Here is a 23,276-nt window from a genome sequence, read left to right as displayed (position 1 = left end):
CGAGGCCAGCCTGGTCTACAAAGCTAGCCCAGGACAGCCAAGGCTAACACAGAGAGACTCTGTCTCGAAAAAAACAAAAACAAAAAAACAAATTAGGAACGGGAGATGGGCTACATAGCTAGACAAATAAATAAGCAAAGACCCAGGAGGTGGCAGAGGCCTCTCTCTCCTCTGTCTGACTTTCACAGAATGACGTTGATGTCACCAGAACAGTCCTGGCCTGGTCCTCAGGGGGCCACAAGGAAGGATGGAACAGCTCAAAAAAGAGGTGCCTGAGCTGGCTGGGTAGTGGGAGTGTGGGGGGTGGGGGTAAGGCCAGGGGAGCTTCCAGGTGAGGCCACTGAACTAAAACCTTATGAAGGGAAGAGGGCAGAGGGAGGCAGGAATCCAGGAGTGAGGACGGGCAGAAACTTCTGGAGCCTGCTCAAAGCCATAAATGCGTGGAGGCAGATAAATCTACAGAGTAAAACACTCCAAATTACAGAAGACTAAAGCCACGTGTCTGCCCCCCTATGAATGAATGACCTTAGGGACTGAAAGTCTCCATTGCTAGGGAAACCCTTTGGCTCAGGGGTCGTGCCTAGTGGCAGAGGGGCCCCAGGACATCAGCGCGGGAATCCACACCAGCAAACCCGGTTTTTCCACCATGTTTAATTCGGTATCAGAGGAGCACCAATAAATAGTTCCATCCGCGCCTGTAATCTTCCTCCTGCCCCAAGCAGGGCCTCCAGGGCCTGGCGATGCTGCCGCGGGAAGCCGCCTGCAGCCCAGACCTCCGCGGCTCAGGCCAGCTGAGCTGGAGAAGCTGCAGACACCCAGGAGAAAGCCAAAGGGGCGGGGCCGAGAGCTTCCTGAAGTGGGCGGGGCCCAAAGACCGGAACCTGCGCGCGGGGGCGGAGCTTGCCGGGACATCCTTTCTCGGAGGGCGGGACCGCTCAAGGGGCGTGGTTTTCGTCCGCAGCAGTCACGATGACGTCAATCCAAATACGCATGGCTTCCGGGCTGGGGGCCACCATATAGAAAAGGCGTTCATAGGTCTTGACGCAGAAGGTCAGGCGGGGACTGGGGCTCTGGAGTGAGGAGGAGAGGGTGGTTGAGTCAGTTTTCACAGGTGTCTTCCTAAACCAGGTCTAGCATACCTGCTCCCTTTTCTTTCTTTTTTGTTTTTGGAGACAAGATTTTGCTGCCTGGCCTTAAACTCAGATATATCTACCTGTCTCTTTTACCTCAGTACTGGGATTAATGGTGTGCGCCACCATGCCTGGCTTTTATTGTTGTTGTTATTATTACTATTATTATTATTATTTTGTTTTTACCCTGCCCCATTTTTTGAAAGTGGGTTTTACTTCATAGCTCAGGCTAGCCTCTAACTTGCAAGCCTCCTGCCTCAGCCTCCTGAGGGCTGGGATTACACCATTCTGAACTGGACGTACGTTTACTGACCACCAAATGGGCAAGTCTGAGTTGGGTAAACCCCTTACTTATACCCATTATGTTTTTTGTTTTGTTTTGTTTTTGTTTTCCGAGACAGGGTTTTTCTGTATAGCCTTGGCTGTCCTGGACTTGCTTTGTAGACCAGGCTGGCCTCGAACTCACAGCGATCTGCCTGCCTCTGCCTCCCGAGTGCTGGGATTAAAGGCATGCGCCACCACGCCCGGCTTATCCATTATGTTTTTAACCTCATGGGAAGGGGCTGAAATATGCCCCTCCCCCGGCTTTTAAAGAGAAAACTCAGACTTGAGATTAAAAAAAAAAAAAATCAGCTGGGATTCCAGTTTGGCTTTAAAACCCCCCTATTTGGGCTGGACAGATATATCAGCAGTTGGGAGAATTTGCTGCTCTTGAAGACTCGGGTTCGATCCCCAACACCCACATGGTGTTCACAATCATGTGAGCCAGGTCCAGGGGATCCGATGACCTCATCTGACCTCTGTGCGGAAGCACATATATATATTGCAGGCATAACACTCATACACATGACACAAAACAAATCTATAAAATGTATTTTAACCCAGCATTCCGGAGAGGCAGAGGCAGGCGGATCTCTGTGAGTTCGAGGCCAGCCTGCAGTACAAAAGTGAGTCCAGGACAGCCAAGGTTACACAGAGAAACCCTGCCTAAAAAAAAAAGTATTTTAAAACAAATAGCTGAGTGATGGCGACGCACACCTTTAGTCCCAGCACTGAGGAGGCAGAGGCAGGCAGATCTCTGTGAGTTCGAGGCCAGCCTGGGATATGGAGCTAGTTTCAGGCCAGCCAAAGCTAGACAGATAAACGCTGTCTCAAACAACCAAACGAGCATGGTTGCCCAATATGTCTTTCTGGCCTTGCATTTTGTCTCCTTATAACCCAGGTCTCTAACTTGAGGTCCTCCTGCCGTAGCCTCCTGAGTGCTGGAGTTAGAAGCATGTGCTAAGTCTGGATGTGACACCACCCTCTCTCTCCAGTGTCTCCATGTAGCTGTCCTGGAACTCACTATGTATTCTAGGCTGGCTTCAGACTCACAGAGATCCTCCTGCCTCTGCCTTCCTGGTGTGAGGTCACAGCAGGGTGCTCTGTGATGCCCGGCAAACACTCTTTATCAACTGAGTATAGAGCGCAGCCCCAGTTGGGAACTCTAGTTAACTCTCCAGTGCTGGACCGTGGGTACAGCAAGAGGGGCTTTCCCCAGGGTGACCTAGAGATGCCGTGAGGTTTGACCGACCGTAGGGGCTCAGCGTGGCACTGAGCAAGGGTGTCACCTTGAAGGCACAGCGTAAGTGGTCGTGGTAGACTTCCTCAATGGCCTGGAAGTAGATGACACCTTTGAGCTTGGTCTCTTCCTTGTCTGGTGGGAAACAGATCTTGTTAGAGACTGTGCGTGTGCGTGTGTGTGTGTGTGTGTGTGTGTGAACGTGTGCCCACTGGGGTCATTGGGCCCTAGTTCCAAGACCATCTGAGGTGGGGGACATTATGACCAGGGTGATAATCCCAAGGCTGGAGGGAGGTGATGTCTGTCCTAGATGGAACACAGGTCTAGAGACTACATAAGCCTGGAGGTGGGTCCAGGAACCAAAGTCCCGGGTCCCTGCGAAGAGAAGGAATCAAGGAGAGCTGGCACAGCCCGGATTCCTCTAGAAAGAACGCATGCTCTGGGCTCTGGTGTTTGCACAGGTCTGGGCACTGTCCGGAGGATCTAGTCTCCTATCTTAGGAAAACTGCATCTGGAGCCAGAACTGAATTAAAGTGTCAACGGTGTTACTGAGTAGAAACGAGGAGTGGCGGGGGGCGGGAGGGCGCAGGCATTTTGGGGTGTCTTAGGGAGGAAAGAGTTGGAAGATGGGTTTCGGGGACAGAGTGGCTTTAGCCTAGACCCCATAGTGTATGGTCGGGGCTGGGAGCCTAACCCCTGGGTCCTAGTGGCCGCAGGGAAGTGAGGGCCCTGGGCTTGAAGCTGCCAGGCCTCCCAGCTTACCGGCATAGTAAGCCAGACGGCGCGCCTGTCGGTCAAAGCAGAACCAGCGTTTCCGCCACGTTTTGATGCGGCCACCCATCTTCACCAGGGGCCCGCGACAGCAGCCCCCGGACACCCGCAAATGGGGGCAGCTTTCCGGATTGTGACCCCAGCGTTCCAGATGCTGTGGGAGGTCCAGGACTCGGGGACCTGGAGGGCGTGGTGGGGGCGGGGGCGGGGGCGGGCCCTGCAAAGCACAGAGAAGGGGTGCTTGACCAGGAGCCAAGATCAGAGAGAAGGACTGCAGCCTAGAGGCTGAAAGAGCCAGCCCTGCACACCCTTTGCAAAATTGACCGTGATGTCGAGGGCCATAGATGCTGATAAAAGCGCACGCTCGCACCTCCCATTCCCAGCACTAGGGAAGTGGAGGCCGGAGGATCAGAAGTTCAGAGTTATCCTGGGCTCCATAGTAAGTTCAGAGCCAACCAGGGCTACAGACAGCATCTCAAAAGACCAACCCCAAAACAAAGAAGTAGTCTCCATTTGACAGAAGAGTCACATTAGGTCCCAAAGTTTGTGAGGCGGGATTAGGACCTCACCCTCCCGAGTCACTTTCATGGACTCTCTCAACTGAGAGCCTCCGGTCCCTGCAGTGAACATCAGTACCTCAGCACCCTCCCCCACTAGAGTTGGCTGCAGCCTCCCGCCCTTGCTTGTCTGTGCACACAAGCATGGGGGGGGGTGCGGGGGGTGGGCCACGCATAAGGGAACAATGCACCCATCAGGGGCTGTTTAATAAGTGATGCCATTGGTGCTGCATTTTTAATGAGAACAAGTTTGTGCAGAACAGCCCAGAAGGATCCCTAGTCCTTCCTGCTCCCTTGCTCTCCTGGAGGTTTGGGGAGGCACAAGCCCATGGTGGCTCTGGAGGTCCATCTTGCGTTTCTGCTCTTCCTGCCTCTACCTTGCAAGTGCTGGGATTACAGGCACGAGCCACTACAACTAATTTATGTGGTGCCAGGGCTGAACTCTGCTGACTCTTTCTATAATTAAAAAAAAAATTTTTTTTTTGAAGACAGGGTTTCTTTGTGTAGCCTTGGCTGTCCTGGACTCGCTTTGTAGACCAGGCTGGCCTCGAACTCACATCAGTCCATCTGCCTCTGCCTCTGGAGTGCTGGGATTAAAGGCGTGCGCCACCACCGCCCGGCCTATAATTAAATTTTTAAATGGATCTTTCTAACTGCCACACATGTTTGCTCTTTGTAATAACTGCCGAAATAGTTACCGGCACATGGAAAGACCGGGGATCGTAGCTCAGGCTGTACCTTGTGATGAACACGCAAGGCCCTCAAACAAGACAGACATACAAAAACACAACAACAAGGGATGAGTGTGATGGCTCGGCTGGCAAAAGGCGCTCACCACCAACCCTGACGGTCTGAGTCCCATCCCCAGGACCCACGTGGCAGAAGTCCTCTGACCTCTGCATGTCACTGTGGCACACGCTCGCCTGCCCGCCTCAGTACACTCAACTGAAGTAAAATACGTTGTTAGGAAAATAAAATAAAATAAAAACAAAGAACAAAGAAATGGAGTTAGTTACCCAAGCAAAAGCTGTGGATGCCAGTGAGGGAAGCAGGAGCAGAACCTGGGAACTAAGGGCTTTTCTCCAGGGCTCAGGCAGGACCCTTTTGGGGTGTGTTGCAGGACAGGAAACAGTGAGCTGTAGTAACGGGCAAGAGCTAGACAGAGAAAGAACCCAGAGAGGACAGAGGAGACGAACCATGATAGCAGGAACTGCAGGGCCTGCGGAATTTTCTGGGCTTCTTCTCATCCCTTCCTGTGGATTCATGAGGGAGAATCAGTGAGGGTCTCAAGCCGTAAGACAGAGAAATGTCTGGATAAGGGGGCTGGCATCTGGACCCCTGAGTCTGAGGGAGGAGGACTGGGCCTGGAGCCCTGGGTCTGAGGGAGGAGGGCTGGGCCTGGAGTCCAGGGTCTGAGGGAGGAGGGCTGGGCCTGGACCCCTGTGTCTGAGGGAGGAGAGCTGGGCCTGGAGCCGTGGGTCTGAGGGAGGAGGGCTGTCCTGGACCCCTGGGTCTGAGGGAGGAGGCCTGGGCCTGGACCCCTGAGTCTGAGGGAGGAGGCCTGGGCCTGGACCCCTGAGTCTGAGGGAGGAGGCCTGGGCCTGGAGCCCTGGGTCTGAGGGAGGAAGGCTGGGCCTGGACCCCTGGGTCTGAGGGAGGAGGGCTGGGGCCTGGAGCCCTGGGTCTGAGGGAGGAGGGCTGGGCCTGGGGCCCTGGGTCTGAGGGAGGAGGGCTGGGGCCTGGAGCCCTGGGTCTGAGGGAGGAGGGCTGGGCCTGGGGCCCTGGGTCTGAGGGAGGAAGGCTGGGCCTGGACTGCTGGGTCTGAGGGAGGAGGCCTGGGCCTGGAGCCCTGGGTCTGAGGGAGGAAGGCTGGGCCTGGACCCCTGTGTCTGAGGGAGGAGGGCTGGGGCCTGGAGCCCTGGGTCTGAGGGAGGAGGGCTGGGCCTGGAGCCCTGGGTCTGAGGGAGGAGGGCTGGACCTGGAGCCCTGGGTCTGAGGGAGGAGGCTGGACCTGGAGCCCTAGGTCTGAGGGAGGAGGGCTGGGCCTGGAGCCCTGGGTCTGAGGGAGGAGGGCTGGGCCTGGACTGCTGGGTCTGAGGGAGGAGGCCTGGGCCTGGAGCCCTGGGTCTGAGGGAGGAAGGCTGGGCCTGGACCCCTGTGTCTGAGGGAGGAGGGCTGGGGCCTGGAGCCCTGGGTCTGAGGGAGGAGGCTGGACCTGGAGCCCTAGGTCTGAGGGAGGAGGGCTGGGCCTGGAGCCCTGGGTCTGAGGGAGGAGGGCTGGGCCTGGACTGCTGGGTCTGAGGGAGGAGGCCTGGGCCTGGAGCCCTGGGTCTGAGGGAGGAGGGCTGGGCCTGGACCCTGGGTCTGAGGGAGGAGGGCTGGGCCTGGACCCTGGGTCTGATGGAGGAGGGCTGGGTCCACACTCCTGCACGTAAAGGAAAGAGCTGGGGTCAAAGCCCCCTTGCTAAGGAGCAGGGCCTGTGGTCTTACCCTGGCCTTGAGCAGCCGTTCCCTCTCCGCCACAGCCTGCTGTAGGAGTCGCTCCATATGGGCGATGTCTGGATGAAGCGGCGGGTGTCTAGGGGGTCAAAGCAGAGACGCGATGGTTACCTTGCCTGACCTCCTCCTCCTCCTCCCCGCTCTCCTCCTTCTCCCCGCTCTCCTCCTCCTCCTCCCTCTCACGCCTCACCTGTTCCCAGGGCCACAGTTGAGCAGCTGATAGAGGGGGTGTCTCCCGGGGGTCCCCGCAGCTTGCATAACAGCAGAGGCCTCCAGGGGTCCTGAGGAAGAGGGCACAGGATGAGGAAGGCAGATGTCCATCCCCAACCCCCAAGCCGCCTTTCCACCCTCTGCCTCAGGATGGGTGAGGGCGAGTGCAGGAGGGGGGACAGAAGCCGCCTCACCTGTACAATGGAGGGACAGGGGTCGTGGGGATCCCCTCTGGCTGGCCCTTTCTCCCTTCCTCCGTGGCAGACTCCCTGTCCTCTGGAGACCAATAGAGCCCTGAAAACACACAGTGGTTAAGAGTATTTGAAAGGGAAGTGTCTGCCAAAGGGGCTTAGGAGAACAGCCTTGCTGACAGCTGTGTGCGCTGGGGAGTGAGTGGATGGAGACTGGTCCAACACTATCAGTCAGTCAACCCATGAGTGGGTTTGTGACTTTACTGTCTTCTCTTGGAGGTGGTGGAAACTACAGGACTGGCCCCCACAACCCCTGTGAATGCTGGGGACATGGCTCAGAAAGCGCTTGCCAGACAGCTAACCACATAGGAAGTCAAGCACTGTCCAGCAAGGTTGCCCAAGCATAGGCTGCCAAAGGCTAATGCTCTGAGTTCAGGCCCTGTGCAGCGGAAGAGAATTGATGGTGCGCACCAGTTGTTCTGATATTCAGGGTATGCCTTATTGTGCACTTCCACTCCCCACACCCCCACATGCCCACACCTCACACACCCACACCCCACACCCTGGTCAGTAAATAAACAACTGCGGGCGGGGGGTGGGGGTGGGGCTGGGGTAAGGCCTAGCCTGATCTGTAAGCCTCAGAATCCAGCGAGAGACTCTGCCTCAAAAAACAAGGTGGTGGTGGGGGGGGCGGTACAGAAAGATTGCTCAGCGGTTAAGAACACTGACCTCTCTTCCAGAGGACCTGGGTTCAATTCCCAGCACCCGCATGGCAGCTCACAACTGTCTGTAACTCCAAGATCTGACACCCTCACACAGTCATACACGCAGGCACATTAAAAAATAAAGGGGTTGGGGAGGTGCTGGAGAGATGGGTCAGAAGTTATAGAGCACTTACTGTTCATGCAAATGACCCACGTTTGGTTCTGAGCATCATTGTCTGGCAGCTCACAAACATCAGTAACCGCCGCTTTGGTGGACCAAACGCCCTCTTCTGATCTCCGTGGGTACTGCACTCATGTGCACATACCCACCCACGCACAGACACACGTTCGTTTTTAGAAGCTATTTTTAAAACGTACTCAGTGGCTAAGAATACACATGGCTTTTCCAGGGGCTTGAAACTGTCTATGTAGACCAGGCTGGCCTCGAACTCACAGAGATCCATCCTGGCTTCTGCCTCTAGAGTGCTGGGATTAAAGGTATGAGCCAGCACACCTGGCTAAGAAAAAAAAAAATCTTCAAAGTACAGCAATGCGGACAGCTCCTTAGGCACAGTCACAGAGGCTAACGTCCGAGATCTACACATGCGTCCTCACACACATAAACATGAACACGTACAAGAGATGGGCTCTTCGGGGGTATTCCTGGAAGGGTTTATCCTGGCCCCCACCCACCACTCTTGTGCTCTCTGCTTCCTGGCTGACATGGGGTGAGCAGCCCCTGCTTTCTCACACCCTGCTACCCATAATGCCTTGCTTCAGGGCCGAACCTGGGAAAAACTGCAAGCCGAAAGCTGTTTCAATCATTAAAGCTGTGTGCACCCATGTTATTTTCGCCACAGTGATGGGAAGTCACTAGCCCAGACGCACATCCTCAGGAAAAGATGTGCCATCTCCGTCTCGGCAAAAAGTCGAGCATTCTGGCTAGGAAAGGTACGAGCTAACTGTCGCAGGTCAAACATCCCAGAGGGCTAAGGCCCTAATTTTAATTCTCAGTACAAGATGAAAAAAAAAATTAAAAATGACTGGGGAATGTATCTCAGGAGAGTGCTGGCCTACCAAAGCCCTGGGTTTAATTCCCAGCACTGCATATAACTGAGCATGGTGGTCTAGCCTCTGTTCCCAGCACTCGGGAGGAAGAAGCAAGAGAACCAGAAGATCAAAACCATTCTTGGCTATACAGTGAGTTTAAGGCCAGCCTGGGCTACATAAGAACGTGTCTCAAGGACTGGAGAGATGGCTCAGAGGTTAAGAGCACTGGCTGTTCTTCCAAAGGTCCTGAGTTCAATTCCCAGCAACCACATGGTGGCTCCCAACCATCTATAATGAGATCTGGTGCCCTCTTCTGGCCTGCTGGCTCACATGCAGGCAGAACTAAATAAATAAATAGATAAATAAACAAACAAACCTTAAAAAAAAAAAAAAAAACCTGTCTCCAAAAAAAAATTTTTTTAATAGCCAATATTTGTTAAAAGTTGTTATCTGAGCCGGGCGTGGTGGCGCACTCCTTTAATCCCAGCACTCGGGAGGCAGAGGCAGGCGAATTGCTGTGAGTTCGAGGCCAGCCTGGTCTACAAAGTGAGTCCAGGAAGGCCAAGGCTACACAGAGAAACTCTGTCTCGAAAAACAAAAAAAAAAAAAAAAAAAAAAAGTTGTTATCTGGAGTCGGGCGTGGTGGCACATGCCTGGAATCCCAGCACTCGGGAGGCAGAAGCAGGCAGATTGCTGTGAGTTTGAGGCCAGCCTGATCTACAAAGTGAGTCCAAGACAGCCAGGACTACCATGGCTCTGTATCTCCAGACCCCAATACACAGTGGACAGAAACTTCTAAACAAGACATCATGGTAGCTTCTGGACAATACGGCAGCCACTGTCAAAGCATGTCTCCCACTTTACATATTCACTTAGAGACGAGGTCTTGTTGTAGAGCATAGACTGACCCTGAATTTTGCTATGTAGCTCAGGCTAGCCTCAAATTCACAATCCTCCTGCCTCCACTTGCTAAGTGCTGGAACTACAGGGGCCTGTCACCCCCCACCCCCGGCTTCATTTTTATTATTTTGAGACCTCCCTATGTAGCCCAGGCTGGCATGGGCACTCCCCTCCCCCTCCCTTTGCCTCCAGAGTGCTGGGGTTACAAGCATGCACCATCAAACGCATACGAATGATGTTTTCTAGTATATAGGAGGATGTGCAAACAGGATGCCAGCCCGAGATACAGAGGGTTCATAAGTAAGGGCTGGAGAGGTGGCTCAGCCGTTAAGAGCACAGGCTGCTAGAGGACCCAGGTTCAGTACCTACCTGGGAACTCACAATTGTCTGTAACTCCAGTTTCAAGGGATATGGCGCCCTCTTCTGGCCGCTACAAGTACTGCATGCATGGAGTACTGCATGTGTGGAGTACTGCATGGAGTACGCATGCAGGGAGAGCACTCATACACATAAAATAAATAAATCTAAAATAAAACCTGGGACACTAGAAATGCTAAAGGAAAACACTCAAGACACAGGCACAGGCGAAAAGGACTCCAGCAACACAGGGAATCATTCCAAGAAGTGAGAAACAGGGTTTCCTGGGATTAAAAGGCCCTTTGTACAGCATAGTGAAGAGACAGCCACAGAACCAGGGACATCTCTCCAGCAGCACTTCAGATGTACTGGTATCTAGATTCTATAGTCCAGGCTTTAGAATAGACACATAGACACACACACACACACACACACACACACACACACACACACACACACACACACCAAACACTGCCAAACAAGAATGGGCTTAGTGAGCTGAGCACACAGTTCTCAGATGAGAAAACAAATTGTCAATAAATATTTTTTAAAATGGTCAATGGACAGGGAGGTGGTGGCACACACCTTTAACCCCAGCACCCAGGACACCCAGGAGGCAGAGGTAGGCAGATCTCTGAGTTCAAGGCCAGCCTGGTCTACAAAGGGGGTTCTAGGACAGCCAGAGCTACACAGAAAAACCCTGTCTCTAAAAATAACCAGAAAAGAAGAAAGAAGAAGAAGAGGAGGAGGAGGAGGAGGAGGAGGAGGAGGAGGAGGAAGAAGAAGAAGAAGAAGAAGAAGAAGAAGAAGAAGAAGAAGAAGAAGAAGAAGAAGAAAGGGTGGTCAGTGGGGCTGGAGAGCTGGCTCAGCAGTTTGCAGAGCATTGGCTGCTCTTCCAGAGGACCCTGTTTCATTGCCAGCAATCACATGGTGTCTCACAACCATCCGTAATGCCAGTCCCAAGAGATCTGATGTCCTCTTCTGACCTCTGAGGATGTCAGGCATGTACCTGGTACATAGACACATTAGATAGACAGACAGACAGACAAGCATTTTGTTGTTTTTTTCCAGACAGGGACTCTCTATGCAGCCCTGGCTGTTCGGGAACTCACTCTGTAGACCAGACTGGCCTCGAACTCAGAGATCCACCTACCTCTGCCTCCTGAGTGCTGGGATTAAAACTGTGTGGCACCACACCTGGCTCAAAACAGCATGCTTTTAAAAAATGAATAGGCAATAAGGTTTTAAGAAAAGAGAAGGTACTAGAAAAAAATGTGATATAAATATAGAAAGGGAGTGGCAACTAGTGAAGCAGACAGGTACCAAATACAAGAAACTCTGTCTATGGCACAAATGTGCCTAGGCTTACACACATCCGTACATGATAAATTAACTTTTAAATATATATATATTTAAAGAAAACTGAGGAAGAGTTCTGGGCCAGGAGGGGTAGAGAGAGGAGACCTCATCAAAGTAGCCTGTTGGTCACTTTTAAATTTCACTCTTAGGCTGGGCATGGTGGCTCACGTCTTTAATCCCAGCACTTGGGAGGCAGAGGCAGGTGGATCTCTGTGAGTTCGAGGCTAGCCCAATCTACAAAGTGAGTCCAGGACAGCCCGGGCTACACAGAGAAACCCTGTCTTGAAAATCAAAAAACAAAACAAAAACCACTCTTAGGTTACAGGCAAGGGCGAAATGGCTGTCATATGTAATGCAGATATGCAAAAATAATAATAATAATAATAATAATAATCAATCAAAGTCATCTACATATCCTGTGAGGAAGTGTTCCCATCAATCCTCCCCTCTTCTCTTCTCTGTGCTGAGAGCACTGGCGTTGGCTCCTGAGGGACCCCTGTGTTGGGCCCCTTCCGCCCGCCCGCCCGCCCTCCCCCCACACGCACAAGCGCAAACCCAGACAGAGCGCAACACCTGCAGCGAGCTGTGCACGGAGAAGAGGCACGAAGACGCTGAGCCGGCAGCAGCATGCACCGTGGGGTCCTGCAGCACCAGCAGCTGGCGGTCTGTCTTCTGTGTAAACAGCAGCTGGGGAGAGGGGGGGGCGCAGCGGTTACAGAAAGCCCTGGGGGGATGAAACTGGAGAGATGGCTCGGGTGGTTAAGAGTACTGGCTGCTCTGGCAGAAGACTCGGGGTTCAGTTCCCGGCACCCCACGTGGCAGCTCACAACTGTCTGTGACTGGACAAAGCATTGCCCACTGCCCTCTTCTGGCCTCTTTAGGCACTGGACATGTGTGTGCTGTGCAGACAGGCAGGCAGAAAACACACAAACACACACACACACACACACACACACACACACACACACACACACACACACACGCAAGCACGCACGCACGCACTTGAGCGCACACACCCAAAAATAAATACAGAAATGGGGAGCCAGGAGCCACTGCCAGCATCACAGGTGCTCTAGCCCCAGGGTGCCAGCACTAGTCCATTTCTCAGATGGAGACGGAAAGATCTCACCGCCCAGTCTCCCAGCAACAGCCAGGGCTAGGGGCATAGAGAGTCTTGCCTGGCTGGGGCTTCAACCCCTGCGAGTCTGAGGAGGGCAGGGGCCAGAGGCTCACACTCCTGGTTCTTGTGGGTATAAGAAGCTGGGACCCAGGTCCCCAGGTGTGAGAGAGAGGGGCTAGCAGGTACACGAAACCCCCTACCTTAGTGAGCGCTTGGGCTTGGTCGGGCTCAGAGAAGTCCCCACCACATCTTCCTTGAAGGCAGTTGAGCTCGAACAGCCGGCTCCTTTCCTAAGAGAAGGCATTGCAAGACCTCACCAACTCACAGCGCATGCGCAAAAGCCCCCCCCCCCCCAGCTCTTCTGATGTTGGGATGGGGGTGGGGTGGGCTCAGGGAGCTGGGACAGGCAAGGAGGTGAAGGGGTGGGGCAGCTCTCCTGGGGAGAGACTGACCTGTGTGAGAGCCTGAACAGCCTCCTCCTTTTTCTTGCTTAGCCCCCAGCTCTCAGCTGCCATCTGCTCCCCGAGAGACTTGAGCTGTTCCTCCAAGACCTGGATGCGGCGCTGCAGGGGACCCCGGCTCTGGTCACTCACAAGGCAGCCTGGAATTCCAGGCCACCCTTCCGCGGTGCCTGGCATTTACCCCACCCCCTCACAGATACCTCAGGAACCCAGAAGGGAGAGCTGCCCTTAAGCCCCCTGAACCTTCTTCGGGGCTCAGAGGTTAAGAGAGTAGAAGGCTCTCGCAGAGGAACCCAAGTTCAGTTCCCAGCACCCACAACAGTTGGTTACAACCATCTCTAACTCCAGCTCAATGCTCTCTTCTCCTCCATGGGCTCCTGCGTACATACACACACGCCGCACACACTTGCATACAGACTCGCACACATAGTTAAAGTAAATAAATAACAATAAATCTTATGGCTGGAGAGATGGCTCAGAGGTTAAGAGCACGGTCTGCTCTTGCACAGGTCCTGAGTTCAATTCCCAGCAACCACATGGTGGCTCACAACCTTCCATAGTGAGATCTGGTGCCCTCTTCTGGCCTGCAGGTGTACATGCAGGCAGAATGCTATATACATAATAATAAATAAATGTTAAAAAATAATAATAAATCTTAAAGAACAGTGAAAAGAGAGCGGTACCTGTAATTACAACACCCAAGAGCCTGAGGCAGGAGGATTGCCTCAGCTATGAGGCCAGCCTGGGCTACATAGTGAGTCCTAGGCCAGCCTTGGCTACATAGTGAGACCCTGTCTCAAAAACAAACAAACAGAGGGGGCTGGGGATGTGGCACAGTTGGCAGAGTGTTTGCATGGGGGATTCCCACCGTCACCACTGCCTAAACTGGGGTGTGGTGGAACACACCTGCCGTCCCTGCACTCCAAAGGTTGAGGCAGGAGGATTACAAGTTAAAAGTCATTCTCTGGGGCCGGGCGTGGTGGCGCACGCCTTTAATCCCAGCACTCGGGAGGCAGAGGCAGGCGGATCGCTGTGAGTTCGAGGCCAGCCTGGTCTACAAAGCGAGTCCAGGACAGCCAAGGCTACACAGAGAAACCCTGTCTCAAAAAAAAAAAAAAAAAAGTCATTCTCTGCTCCAGAGCAGGTTCCAGGCAGCCTGGACCACATGCAGACAGAAACCAAAGGAAGAAAAAAAGAAAGAAAAAGGACAACAATCTGCTGGGAAGGAGAGGTGTGGGAAGGAGACGCCAACTGGAACTTTTCACCACCAACGGGTGGAAAGCTAAGCTGCGCAGCCACACTTGCCTCACTCCCCAACGGGGCAAGGCCAAACTCTGAAAGTAAAACTGACAGAATGAATGGCTGGGGCCGGCGAGAGGGCTCAGAAGGTAAAGGTGCTTGCTGCCAAGCCTCACGACCTACATGGTGGAAGGAGACACTGTTCTCCTGCTGTCTGCCTTCCTTGAGGACTGTGGCACAGGTGTTCTAACACACACATATAAATATATTCATTTAAAAGGAAAAACCAGACCCCAGTTCTTCCCTTATATCAACAAGGTAGGAAAGATAACGTCAGCCTTCACCTGCCTTCAGTGACAGGTTAAGAAAAAGGAACAGGGCTGGAGAGATGGCTCAGTGGTTAAGACCGCTGACTGCTCTTCCAGAGGTCCTGAGTTCAATTCCCAGCAACCACATGGCTCCCAACCATTTATAATATGATCCGATGCCCTCTTCTGGCCTACAGGTGTACATGCAGGCACAACACTGTATTTATAATAAATAAATAAATAAATCTTTTTTTTTTTTTAAAGAAAAAGGGACAGGGTGAGCCTCAGAACCTGCTGTGAGGAGTCGGCGGCTCAGGGACAGTTACCACTGTGTCTGACACACAGTGAATGTTCCAGGGAGGGACGGAGAAGAAGGCAGGCCTGGTTGGGGGGGGAGGGGGGCAGGGGAACGACTCACCTTGTGTTGGGCCACACTGGCCTGAAGTTCCCGGACCTTGGAGTCTGGAGCCCTGACCTCAGGGCTGTCCCGCTCCTCCTCCACGCGGCTCTCGCGCTCCAGCTGTTGGAACTCCAGATCCTCATAGGTGCGTTGGGCTGCGTCTAGCTGCTCTCTGATCTGAGGGTGGGGACACAAGGGACTGGGGGACAGGATCGCTAGACCCAAGGAGTGAGCCGGTGGCCTTGACTCCTGGATTGGAGGGTTAAGGTCAGAACAGCTGCTAGGTCAGAAGGCCTGGGGCCTAGACTCATGGACCCGAGGGAGGAGGGTTGGAGCCTAGAATCCCACACCCAAAGGAGGACTAGAGCCTAGAACCCCACATCTGAACCTAGAACATCCGGCACGGGGGATGACACTTGGAGCCTAGAACCCCACAGCTAAGGGAGGGCATCTGGAGACTAGAACCCTACATCTAAGGGAGGACTAGAGCCTAGAACCCCATTGTCTGAGGGAGGAGGGTCGTAGCCTAGAGCCCCACATCTGAGGGAGAAGGGCTGGGGTCTAGACTCCTGGGTCTGAGGGAAGAGGGTTGGGTCCTAGAACCCCACATCATAAGGAAGGAGGGCTGGAGCCTAGAACCCCACATCTGAGGAAGGAGGTTCTATGGCAGGACTTTTGGGTCCTAGTGGAAGATAGACATGAAATCCCCCCCTCTCCTTCCCGCCTCTGTTTTTCAAGACAGGGTTTCTCTGTATAATAGGCTTGGCTGCCTCTGCTTCCCAGTGCTGGAATCACAGGCGTCCACCACCACGCCTGGCTATGGAATCCAGTTTCTAAGAAAGTCCAAAGAGCCCTAACCTCCTGTACCCCCTGCAGGAGCCGCTCTCTCTGGTCCTCCGGCTGTGAATCAAGCTGTCCTTGGGCCTCCCTGAGCCTCTGGCGAAGACTCTCCACATGATCCCGCTCCTGGCTCAGTTGCCTCTGCTCCTGAAGGAACAAGCAGGTTGAGGGCCTGGACTCAGACAAGAAACACAACGCAACCAGGACCCAGGCCCTGTGGGGGCGACTGCTCCTCAAGGCGGGACCCACAGGTCTGTTTGATGGCCGCACACCAGAGGAATTACCAAGGACGCAGTGTAAGAAACAAGTGACAGCCAGCCATGGTGGCATAGGCCTATAATCCCAGCACTTCCTCTGTGGAGACAGGAGAATGGCAAGTTCAAGGCTAGCCTGGGTCATAGAGCCAGACCCTAGGAAGGAAGGGTAGGAGACAAGAAGGAGGAGGGAGGGAGGGAGGGAGGGAGGGAGGAAGGGAGGAGGGGGAGAGAGAAAGTGAATAGGAAGAAGAAAGGAACAGTCAGAGATATGGAGAGCAGAGAGGAACAGGAGGAGGGAGGGAGGAAGAGGGAGGAACAAATGAAGGCATGAATGTAAAAACAGTCATGCTGTGTGACAAGGCAGAGCAAGGTAGGTCAGCCCCAGGCTCTGCCCTCCAGCAGAGGACAAAGCTAGTACAAGCTGAAAAATGTAAGAGCATTGAGACATGCAACCACGGGAACCTGCAGCACGGACTCCATGCTGGAGGATTCTAGGCAGGGGCTCTACCACTGAGCCACACCCCAGACCCTCACTGGGGGATTCTAGGCAGGGGCTCTACCACTGAGCCACACCCCAGCCCCTCACTGGGGGATTCTAGGCAGGGGCTCTACCACTGAGCCATACCCCCAGCCCCTCACTGGATTCTAGGCAGGGGCTCTACCACTGAGCCACACCCCCAGCCCCTCACTGGGGGATTCTAGGCAGGGGCTCTACCACTGAGCCACGCCCCCAGCCCCTCACTGGAGGATTCTAGGCAGGGGCTCTACCACTGAGCCACACCCCCAGCCCCTCACTGGGGGATTCTAGGCAGGGGCTCTACCACTGAGCCACACCCCAATCCCTCACCGGGGGATTCTAGGCAGGGGCTCCACCACAGAGCCATGCTGCCAGCTCTTCACTGGGGAATTTTAGGTAGCAGCTTTACCACTGAGCCACACCTCGAATCCAGGAATTACTTCTGATGTAGTAATCACTCTACAGTGAGCAGAAACCAAGTAATATTCAAAGCTAATGAGATACAGGGAACTGCAAGGGAATTTTGGGTACATCTGTGGAAAAGTCCAAAACAACCTGGAGGCAAATCATGGCCCGTGTGTCAAAGGATGTGGCTGTGGGAAGTCAGAAGGGCTGAGCAGGGGGAATACATGGAGAATGCCGTATCTACGGGTCATGTTTGGTCTGGTGTGGGAAAGATTAAGCTTTGTCACAGGTGGAAGCAATCTTGGCGGGCTTTACCCTTGGGGCACCCCATGAATACCTTGTGACAGACTGAGTGGAGCCATCCTGGGCCTGGAATTCAGGAAGCAGCCCTGGGAACCCCACCTGGACTATTGTCTTTCTAATGGACCCTCAACGGGAGAGGGAGACCACCCTTCCCACGTGACTCAGGCAGGTGAGGAGGAGAGAACAAGAGGTTCAGCCCGGGCTTGAGCGCGTGGGGAGCAGCGAACAGGCCGGATCAGCACGCGGGCCAGAGAGACACCTAAGGACCCGTCCCATGGAACGGATACCAGGAGGTTCACTCTTTTGTCCCTTTAACCTTTTTCCTTCTTGTATAAGCTAGTTGGGTTGTATAATAAAGTTTAATTGTTAAAGAACAGAGCCAACAGTCTGATCCAACGTTATCGTTGGGGGTTAACGTGGAGCCACGGAACGACTAGAGCAGATCTCCGTGGTCAGAAGGACAGAAGGACTTTCGGCAGGAAAGGTTGCGACCCTGAGAAGCATGGATGGGAGAGCAATAGAGAAGAGGAAGAGCGAGCACGGCGCCTGCTGGTGCCAGGGGTGATGGGGGGGCGGCGGGGCGGGCAGTACAAGATGCAGGGACCACCAAGATCATAATGAAGGAGGTTTCTCAGGAAAGCTCTGGATCTGGTAGGTGAGCGACAGGCACAGACTGAGGGAAAAGGGTCGCAACCTGGACGCCAGATCTGAGGGAGAAAGGCTGGTGCTTAATCTGAGGGAGGAGCGGGTGGGGCCAAGGCTCCCGGGTTTGTGGGAGGAAACTGGAACCTGGACTCTTAGGTCTAAGGGAGATAGGCTGGTGCTGGGCCTCATGGGTCTGAGGGAGGAGGACCTTTGACCCCTGAGTCTGAGGGAGGACATCTGGGCCTGAACTCCTGAGTCTGAGGGAGGAAAGGCTCGGGGCTCATATTCTGGGTCTGAGATTTAAAAAAAAAAAAAAAAAAAGACTAGAACTCGACAGACCCAGACCTTGAGAGATATCAAGGCTGAGGGTGACGGGCTCTTGGACTGTGAGGCCAGGCCAGAGTTCTTGGGCATACAGTCACATCTGATAATGTCGGTGGAGCTATTGGTGTTGACTTCTCCTGACTGATCCAAGCTATGACCTGGAGGGATGCTAACAGCTCTAGATAAAAGAGCCTCAAGATCAGGGTGACTCACTGAGGCCTGCACACCCGAGAGCTGACGTCCCTCAGGCTCACTGGGCACGTGGAAAAGCACGCCGCAATCTCACCACGCCTCTACAGCCAAGGGGCCACGTGCTCTCCCGCAGAACAGAGGGGCACTGACTGTCCCCACAGGCACATGGTCAGCCACATCCTGCCTATGAACAGAAGACTCAGGTCCTTGCCTGGGGGCATGGCACAGGCCTGTGACCCCCTGCAATGTGGGCGGTGAAAGCAAAGGGATCAGAAGTTCAAAGCCATCCTCAATAACATAACAAGTTCAGCACCAGTCCAGGGTACAGATCCTGGGTAAGGTGGAAGAGGAAGAGGAGGAGGAAGAGGAAAAGATGGGGAAGTAGGAGGCAGCACCAGCTGCCTTTGCTATAAGGATTACAGATAATTCAGCTGGGCCTACACCTGCATGCCTGAAATCCCAGGACCTAGGAGATGGACGCAGAAAAATCAGGGGTTCAAGGTCATCCTCAGCTACATAACTGAGTTCAAGGCCAGCTTGGGTTATCTGAGGTACTATCTCAAAAACACCATAACAATGGTGCTGGAGAGGTTAAGAGCATGCAGCGTTTGCACAGGACCGGTTTGTACCTAAGCTGGTTTTTCACACCCATGTCAGGCAGCAGACAACCTGTGACTCCAGCTTCAGGGGTGTTCTTCTGGCTTCTGAGATCACCCACATACACGTTACACACACACACACACACACAAATAAATAAATAAAAATGTAAGGCCGTAATAGGCAGAAACAGGTAGAGTCATGAGTTTGAGGCCAGCCTAGCCTACATAGCAAATTCCAGACCAGCTACAGGTAATGAGACACCACCACCAACAACAACAACAAAAAAAACCCACAGAACAAAACAACCATAAAATATTACCCAGGCCGGGCATTGTGGCACATGTCTGTAATCCCAGCACTCGGGAGGCAGAGGCAGGTGGATAGCTGCGAGTTCGAGGCCAGCCTGGTCTACAAAGTGAGTCCAGGACAGGCAAGGCTACACAGAGAAACCCTGTCTTGAAAAATCAAAAAAAAAAAAAAAAAAAAAAAAAAAAAAAAAAAGAAAGAAAAGAAAAGAAAAAAGAAAAGTCACCCAGAAGACTTAGTTCCTTCAACAAGCAATAAGCAGGCAATTAGGGGAGACCCACTAGACCCATTAGAGAGAAAACAAGACTTGAAATAAACAATTACAACACACAGGTCTGATGCACCTCTGTAACCCCAGCACTCAGAAGGCTGGGAGAATCATATCATGGGTTCCAGGCCAGTCAGGCTACAGAGGAAAACCAAGTCTCAAATAACATCACACACACACACACACAAACACACAAGAAAGTTGTCATTTTTCAGTAACACCTGCTAAAGGATTTACAGGAAATATGACTTCTGCAATGAGCATTTAAAACTTGGGATAGGCCGGGTGTGGTGGCGCACGCCTTTAATCCCAGCACTTGGGAGGCAGAGGCAGGCGGATCGCTGTGAGTTCGAGGCCAGCCTGGTCTACAAAGTGAGTCCAGGATGGCCAAGGCTACACAAAGAAACCCTGTCTCAAAAAACCAAAAAACAACAACAACAAAAAAACCTTGGGATAGGCTGGTGGTGTAGCTTACTTTGCCCCTACCTAGAATCCCCCAGTGAGGGGCTGGGGGTGTGGCTCAGTGGTAGAGCCCCTGCCTAGAATCCCCCAGGGAGGGGCTGGGGGTGTGGCTCAGTGGTAGAGCCCCTGCCTAGAATCCCCCAGGGAGGGGCTGGGGGTGTGGCTCAGTGGTAGAGCCCCTGCCTAGAATCCCCCAGGGAGGGGCTGGGGGTGTGGCTCAGTGGTAGAGCCCCTGCCTAGAATCCCCCAGGGAGGGGCTGGGCGCTTGGGTCGGCCTCGCATGTTTGCATTAATTTAGACTCTTAGTTTGTCTCCAGGGATATTGAGACAGGGAAGAATTGGGGGGGGAGTGAAAGAAGGATATTAAACTAAACATTACTGAAGCTGGAGAGCAGAAGACACCAGCCCGACTGCGTGTTCAGTTTTTGAGGGTTCTAAATGTTTCCTAGTGTGCTATCAAAGTATGACGTTAGAGGGACAGCCAAGAAAGAGACCTCACTCGTCAGGCACCCAAATTCAGGCCCTGGAAAGAAGAAGAAGACAGGGTACTGGAACAAGGGCAGCTATTAGGCCCGAACAGCGGGTGCTCCGACCCGGAAGATGGAGCCAGGAAGAAAGAAAAAAAAAAAAAAAAAAAGATGGGGAAGTCTCTGGTCACACCAACCTGTTCCCGCAGCTCTTGGCTGCTCTGCTGGGACTCCGCCTGCTGGCCTAGCAGCTCTCGTAGCTGGTCCTCTTTCCGCCGAGCGGCCACCCGTTCCCCTGCCAGTTCACCCCGGAGCAGGGCCACCTCCACCTCCATCTGCGAAAGAAGAGTAAGAGTTTGGGTCCAGTAGCCAGTGGAGGAATGTAGGAGAAGAGGCCCCCCGAGGGGGGCTTGAACCCCTGCTTATCAAGGGGGATCCCAAGGCTTAGAGTGGACTGGGAGCCTGGCCTTGCAAGTTCTCCCAACGGTTCTTTTCCCGGGAGCTCGCCATCCCCACCTCGATCCTCAATTCCTTCTTCTGGCGCTGTAACTCCTTCACGCGCTGCTCCATCAGAGTCACGCGAGTCAGGGCCTCCAGCTGCTGCCCTCGCAGCCGGCGCGCCGCCCCTCGCATCCCTTCCCCAGCAGGGAGGCACGGGGAAGGGAAAGGTGTGGCTGGAATCTGCGAGGCAGGCGTAGCCTCAGGCTGAAATGAGAGAGGGTGTGTGGTGAGAAAAAAGGCTCGCCCCACCACCTACAAGTCACCAAACAGGTCTGGTCCCCACCTCAGGTGTGCCTGGGGGGGGGTGTCACAGACTGCCTAACTCAACTGCCCCCCCACTTTGGCCTGAAAGAGACAGCCAGAAAGGAGGGGTGGGGGGCGGCTGGACAGGTCAGGCAGTAGGTTCAGGACTGGTACAAAGCCATAGAGCTTTAAAGCTAAACTGTATGAGCTTGCTTGCTTTCCTTCCTTCCTTCCTTTTCTGTCTGTCTTTCTTTTTTTACTTTCTGTCTTTCCTTCCTTCCTTTTCTTTTTTTCTTTTTCTTTTTCTTTTTTTTCTTTTTCTTTTTTTTTTTTTTTTTTGTCGTTGAGTGCCAGTGGAGGTCAGAAGACTCTTGCCTTCCATCAATGTGGGTCCTGGGAATCGAACTCGGGTCATCTGACTTGACAGCAAGTGCCTTTGTACCCGATGAGCTCACCTGAGTCTCAACCTCTTGGCATCACTGTCTCTCTTGGGTCTCTCTCCTTCCCTTGTTTCTCTGACTTCGTCTCTTTCTTCTTTTTGTTTCTCTTTCCTGGATCTGTGTGTCTCTTTTTTGGGTCTCTGGCTCACTCTCCGTGTCCCTGTGTCGTACCTAGTTTTTATACCGTTTCTCTCTGGCTTCAAATCCAACTTTGTCTAATTCTGGGTATCATCTGTCTCTGAGTGTCCCTCCTTGACTCTGGGCCTCCGCTTGGTCTCTCTCCGTCTGTCCTTCAGTGTCCGTCCCCATTCCCGGGCTTGGGTGTCTGTCTGTCTGTCTGTCTGTCTGTCTGTCTGTCTGTCGTCTGTCTGTCCGGTCCTCTGACACCGCCCCCCCCCCCCTCACCTCTTCGCGGCAACTCTCGGTGCTGCTACCTTCTTCCACTTCTTCCTCTTCCTCGGCCGGCCGCTGAGCAGCTCCCTGGCAGCTCAGAAGCTCCGCTGGGACCTCGGACTCCTTGTGCTGCTCTTGGGGCTCCTCGGGGTGCCCCTGAGGCTGCATGGCCCCTTGAGGCTGGACCTCGGCGGCGCATTCCGGAACGTGCGGCGAAGAGGAGCCCTCCTCAGGGGTGCTCGGTGTCCCCATGGCCGTTTAGGAGTCCTATGGGGGTGGGCGTGGTCTGGTGGTTTGTGGGCGTGGTCTGGAACGCGGTGAGCGTGCCCAGGGGCGGGACCCAAAGGTTCAGAGGCTGGCTCTGAACATTCCGAGGGCGTGGCCTGAAGCTTCCTGGGGACCCTCTCGAGATTGGGGCGAGGCTGGGCGGCTCCGAGGGTGACAGGAAACACCTGGAGGCGGGAAGGGAATTTGAGTCCGGGGTCCCTGCTCGCCTCGTACTGGGGCGTCGCACACTGAGCCTTCCCTTTGCTCCAGGTGTCATCCCTGAAACTTCCCTGCAGCCCGCCTCAGTTTCCCGGATTGCCTTCTAGAGACCCCCTCAGCCCCATCTCCTTCACCACCACTACCACCACCCTGGACTGGCCTGTCCCTCTTCTCCGGAGCTCCACAGTTGGGTACCGATCCCCTTGCAAGGTAGCAGAGTCTAAGGCTCCTCACCCCAGGATCCAGAACTCCCAGGGCTCCGCAGTGTCTACCTCTCGGGATGCGCCTGGGGTCCCCGACGCCTCTGTTCCTTCCCGGGAGGAGATTGCCCGAAGGTCGCCAGCCTCCTCTCTGTGCTGGGCACTGCTGCTTCTGCCGCGAAACAGGTGGCTGGGGTGGAGGGAGGAGAGAGAGGCCGCCCCGTCCCCCTTCCTAGCAGCCCGGAAGTGGAGGGGGGGGACCAACAGGTCCGACAGCTCTCCTGGGAGGAGGGAGTCAGCAGCAGCCTGCCCCGCCTGCAGCCTAGGCACCTAGCCATCCCGGCCCCTCAGGCCCCACCCAGCGAGAGCCCTGTGCCCAGGCCTCCCACTCAGCCTCCTGTGCCCCCATTCCTGTGCCCCTGGAGGGCCAGGCGTCTTGGACACCTGTACACAGCAGCCTCCCTCAGGCTAATGCCCAGGAACTCCTCAAAGGAAGGTGGGAATGAAGTGGGGGCCTCTCCCCTCTAATAAGCCCTTTGGAAGGGCCCTGACCGGTTTAGGGAGCCGGACGAGGGGAGGGGGGGTACCCCGAGCTGAGTCAGCGATCTGC

The 23,276-nt window shown here is 54.1% G+C and overlaps 1 protein-coding gene across 1 annotated transcript; it reads right to left on the bottom strand.

Annotated features, from left to right (window-relative positions):
• Window positions 1–553: 553 nt before the first annotated feature.
• On the bottom strand, window positions 554–22,264 carry Phldb3 (pleckstrin homology like domain family B member 3). The gene is made up of 15 exons (XM_051162592.1): window positions 21,993–22,264; window positions 20,920–21,108; window positions 20,601–20,738; window positions 15,676–15,804; window positions 14,836–14,994; window positions 12,862–12,972; window positions 12,610–12,699; window positions 11,863–11,976; window positions 6,923–7,022; window positions 6,709–6,799; window positions 6,510–6,597; window positions 5,212–5,272; window positions 3,454–3,702; window positions 2,741–2,826; window positions 554–1,070 (listed from the first exon to the last, which is right to left on the bottom strand). Exons 1-15 carry the CDS (start codon window positions 22,230–22,232, stop codon window positions 936–938), a joined length of 1,980 nt encoding a protein of 659 aa, XP_051018549.1. The 5' UTR covers window positions 22,233–22,264; the 3' UTR covers window positions 554–935.
• Between the last annotated feature and the right edge of the window lie 1,012 nt (window positions 22,265–23,276).

The sequence above is a fragment of the Acomys russatus genome, chromosome 19 (assembly GCF_903995435.1).
Source record: "Acomys russatus chromosome 19, mAcoRus1.1, whole genome shotgun sequence".
Lineage (NCBI taxonomy): Eukaryota > Metazoa > Chordata > Mammalia > Rodentia > Muridae > Acomys > Acomys russatus.
This window is presented reverse-complemented; position numbering and strand designations above follow the sequence as displayed.

Bases quoted from the DNA above. Each gene is read 5' to 3' on its own strand.
- Phldb3 (XM_051162592.1), bottom strand. From the start codon at position 22,232: ATGGGGACACCGAGCACCCCTGAGGAGGGCTCCTCTTCGCCGCACGTT. The intron at 14,995-15,675 runs GTTAGGGCTCTT...CCCCACCCTCAG, and splicing joins TCCTGCAGGGGGTACAGGAG to ATCAGAGAGCAGCTAGACGC. The intron at 2,827-3,453 runs GTAAGCTGGGAG...GTTTCCCACCAG, and splicing joins CCGTCTGGCTTACTATGCCG to ACAAGGAAGAGACCAAGCTC.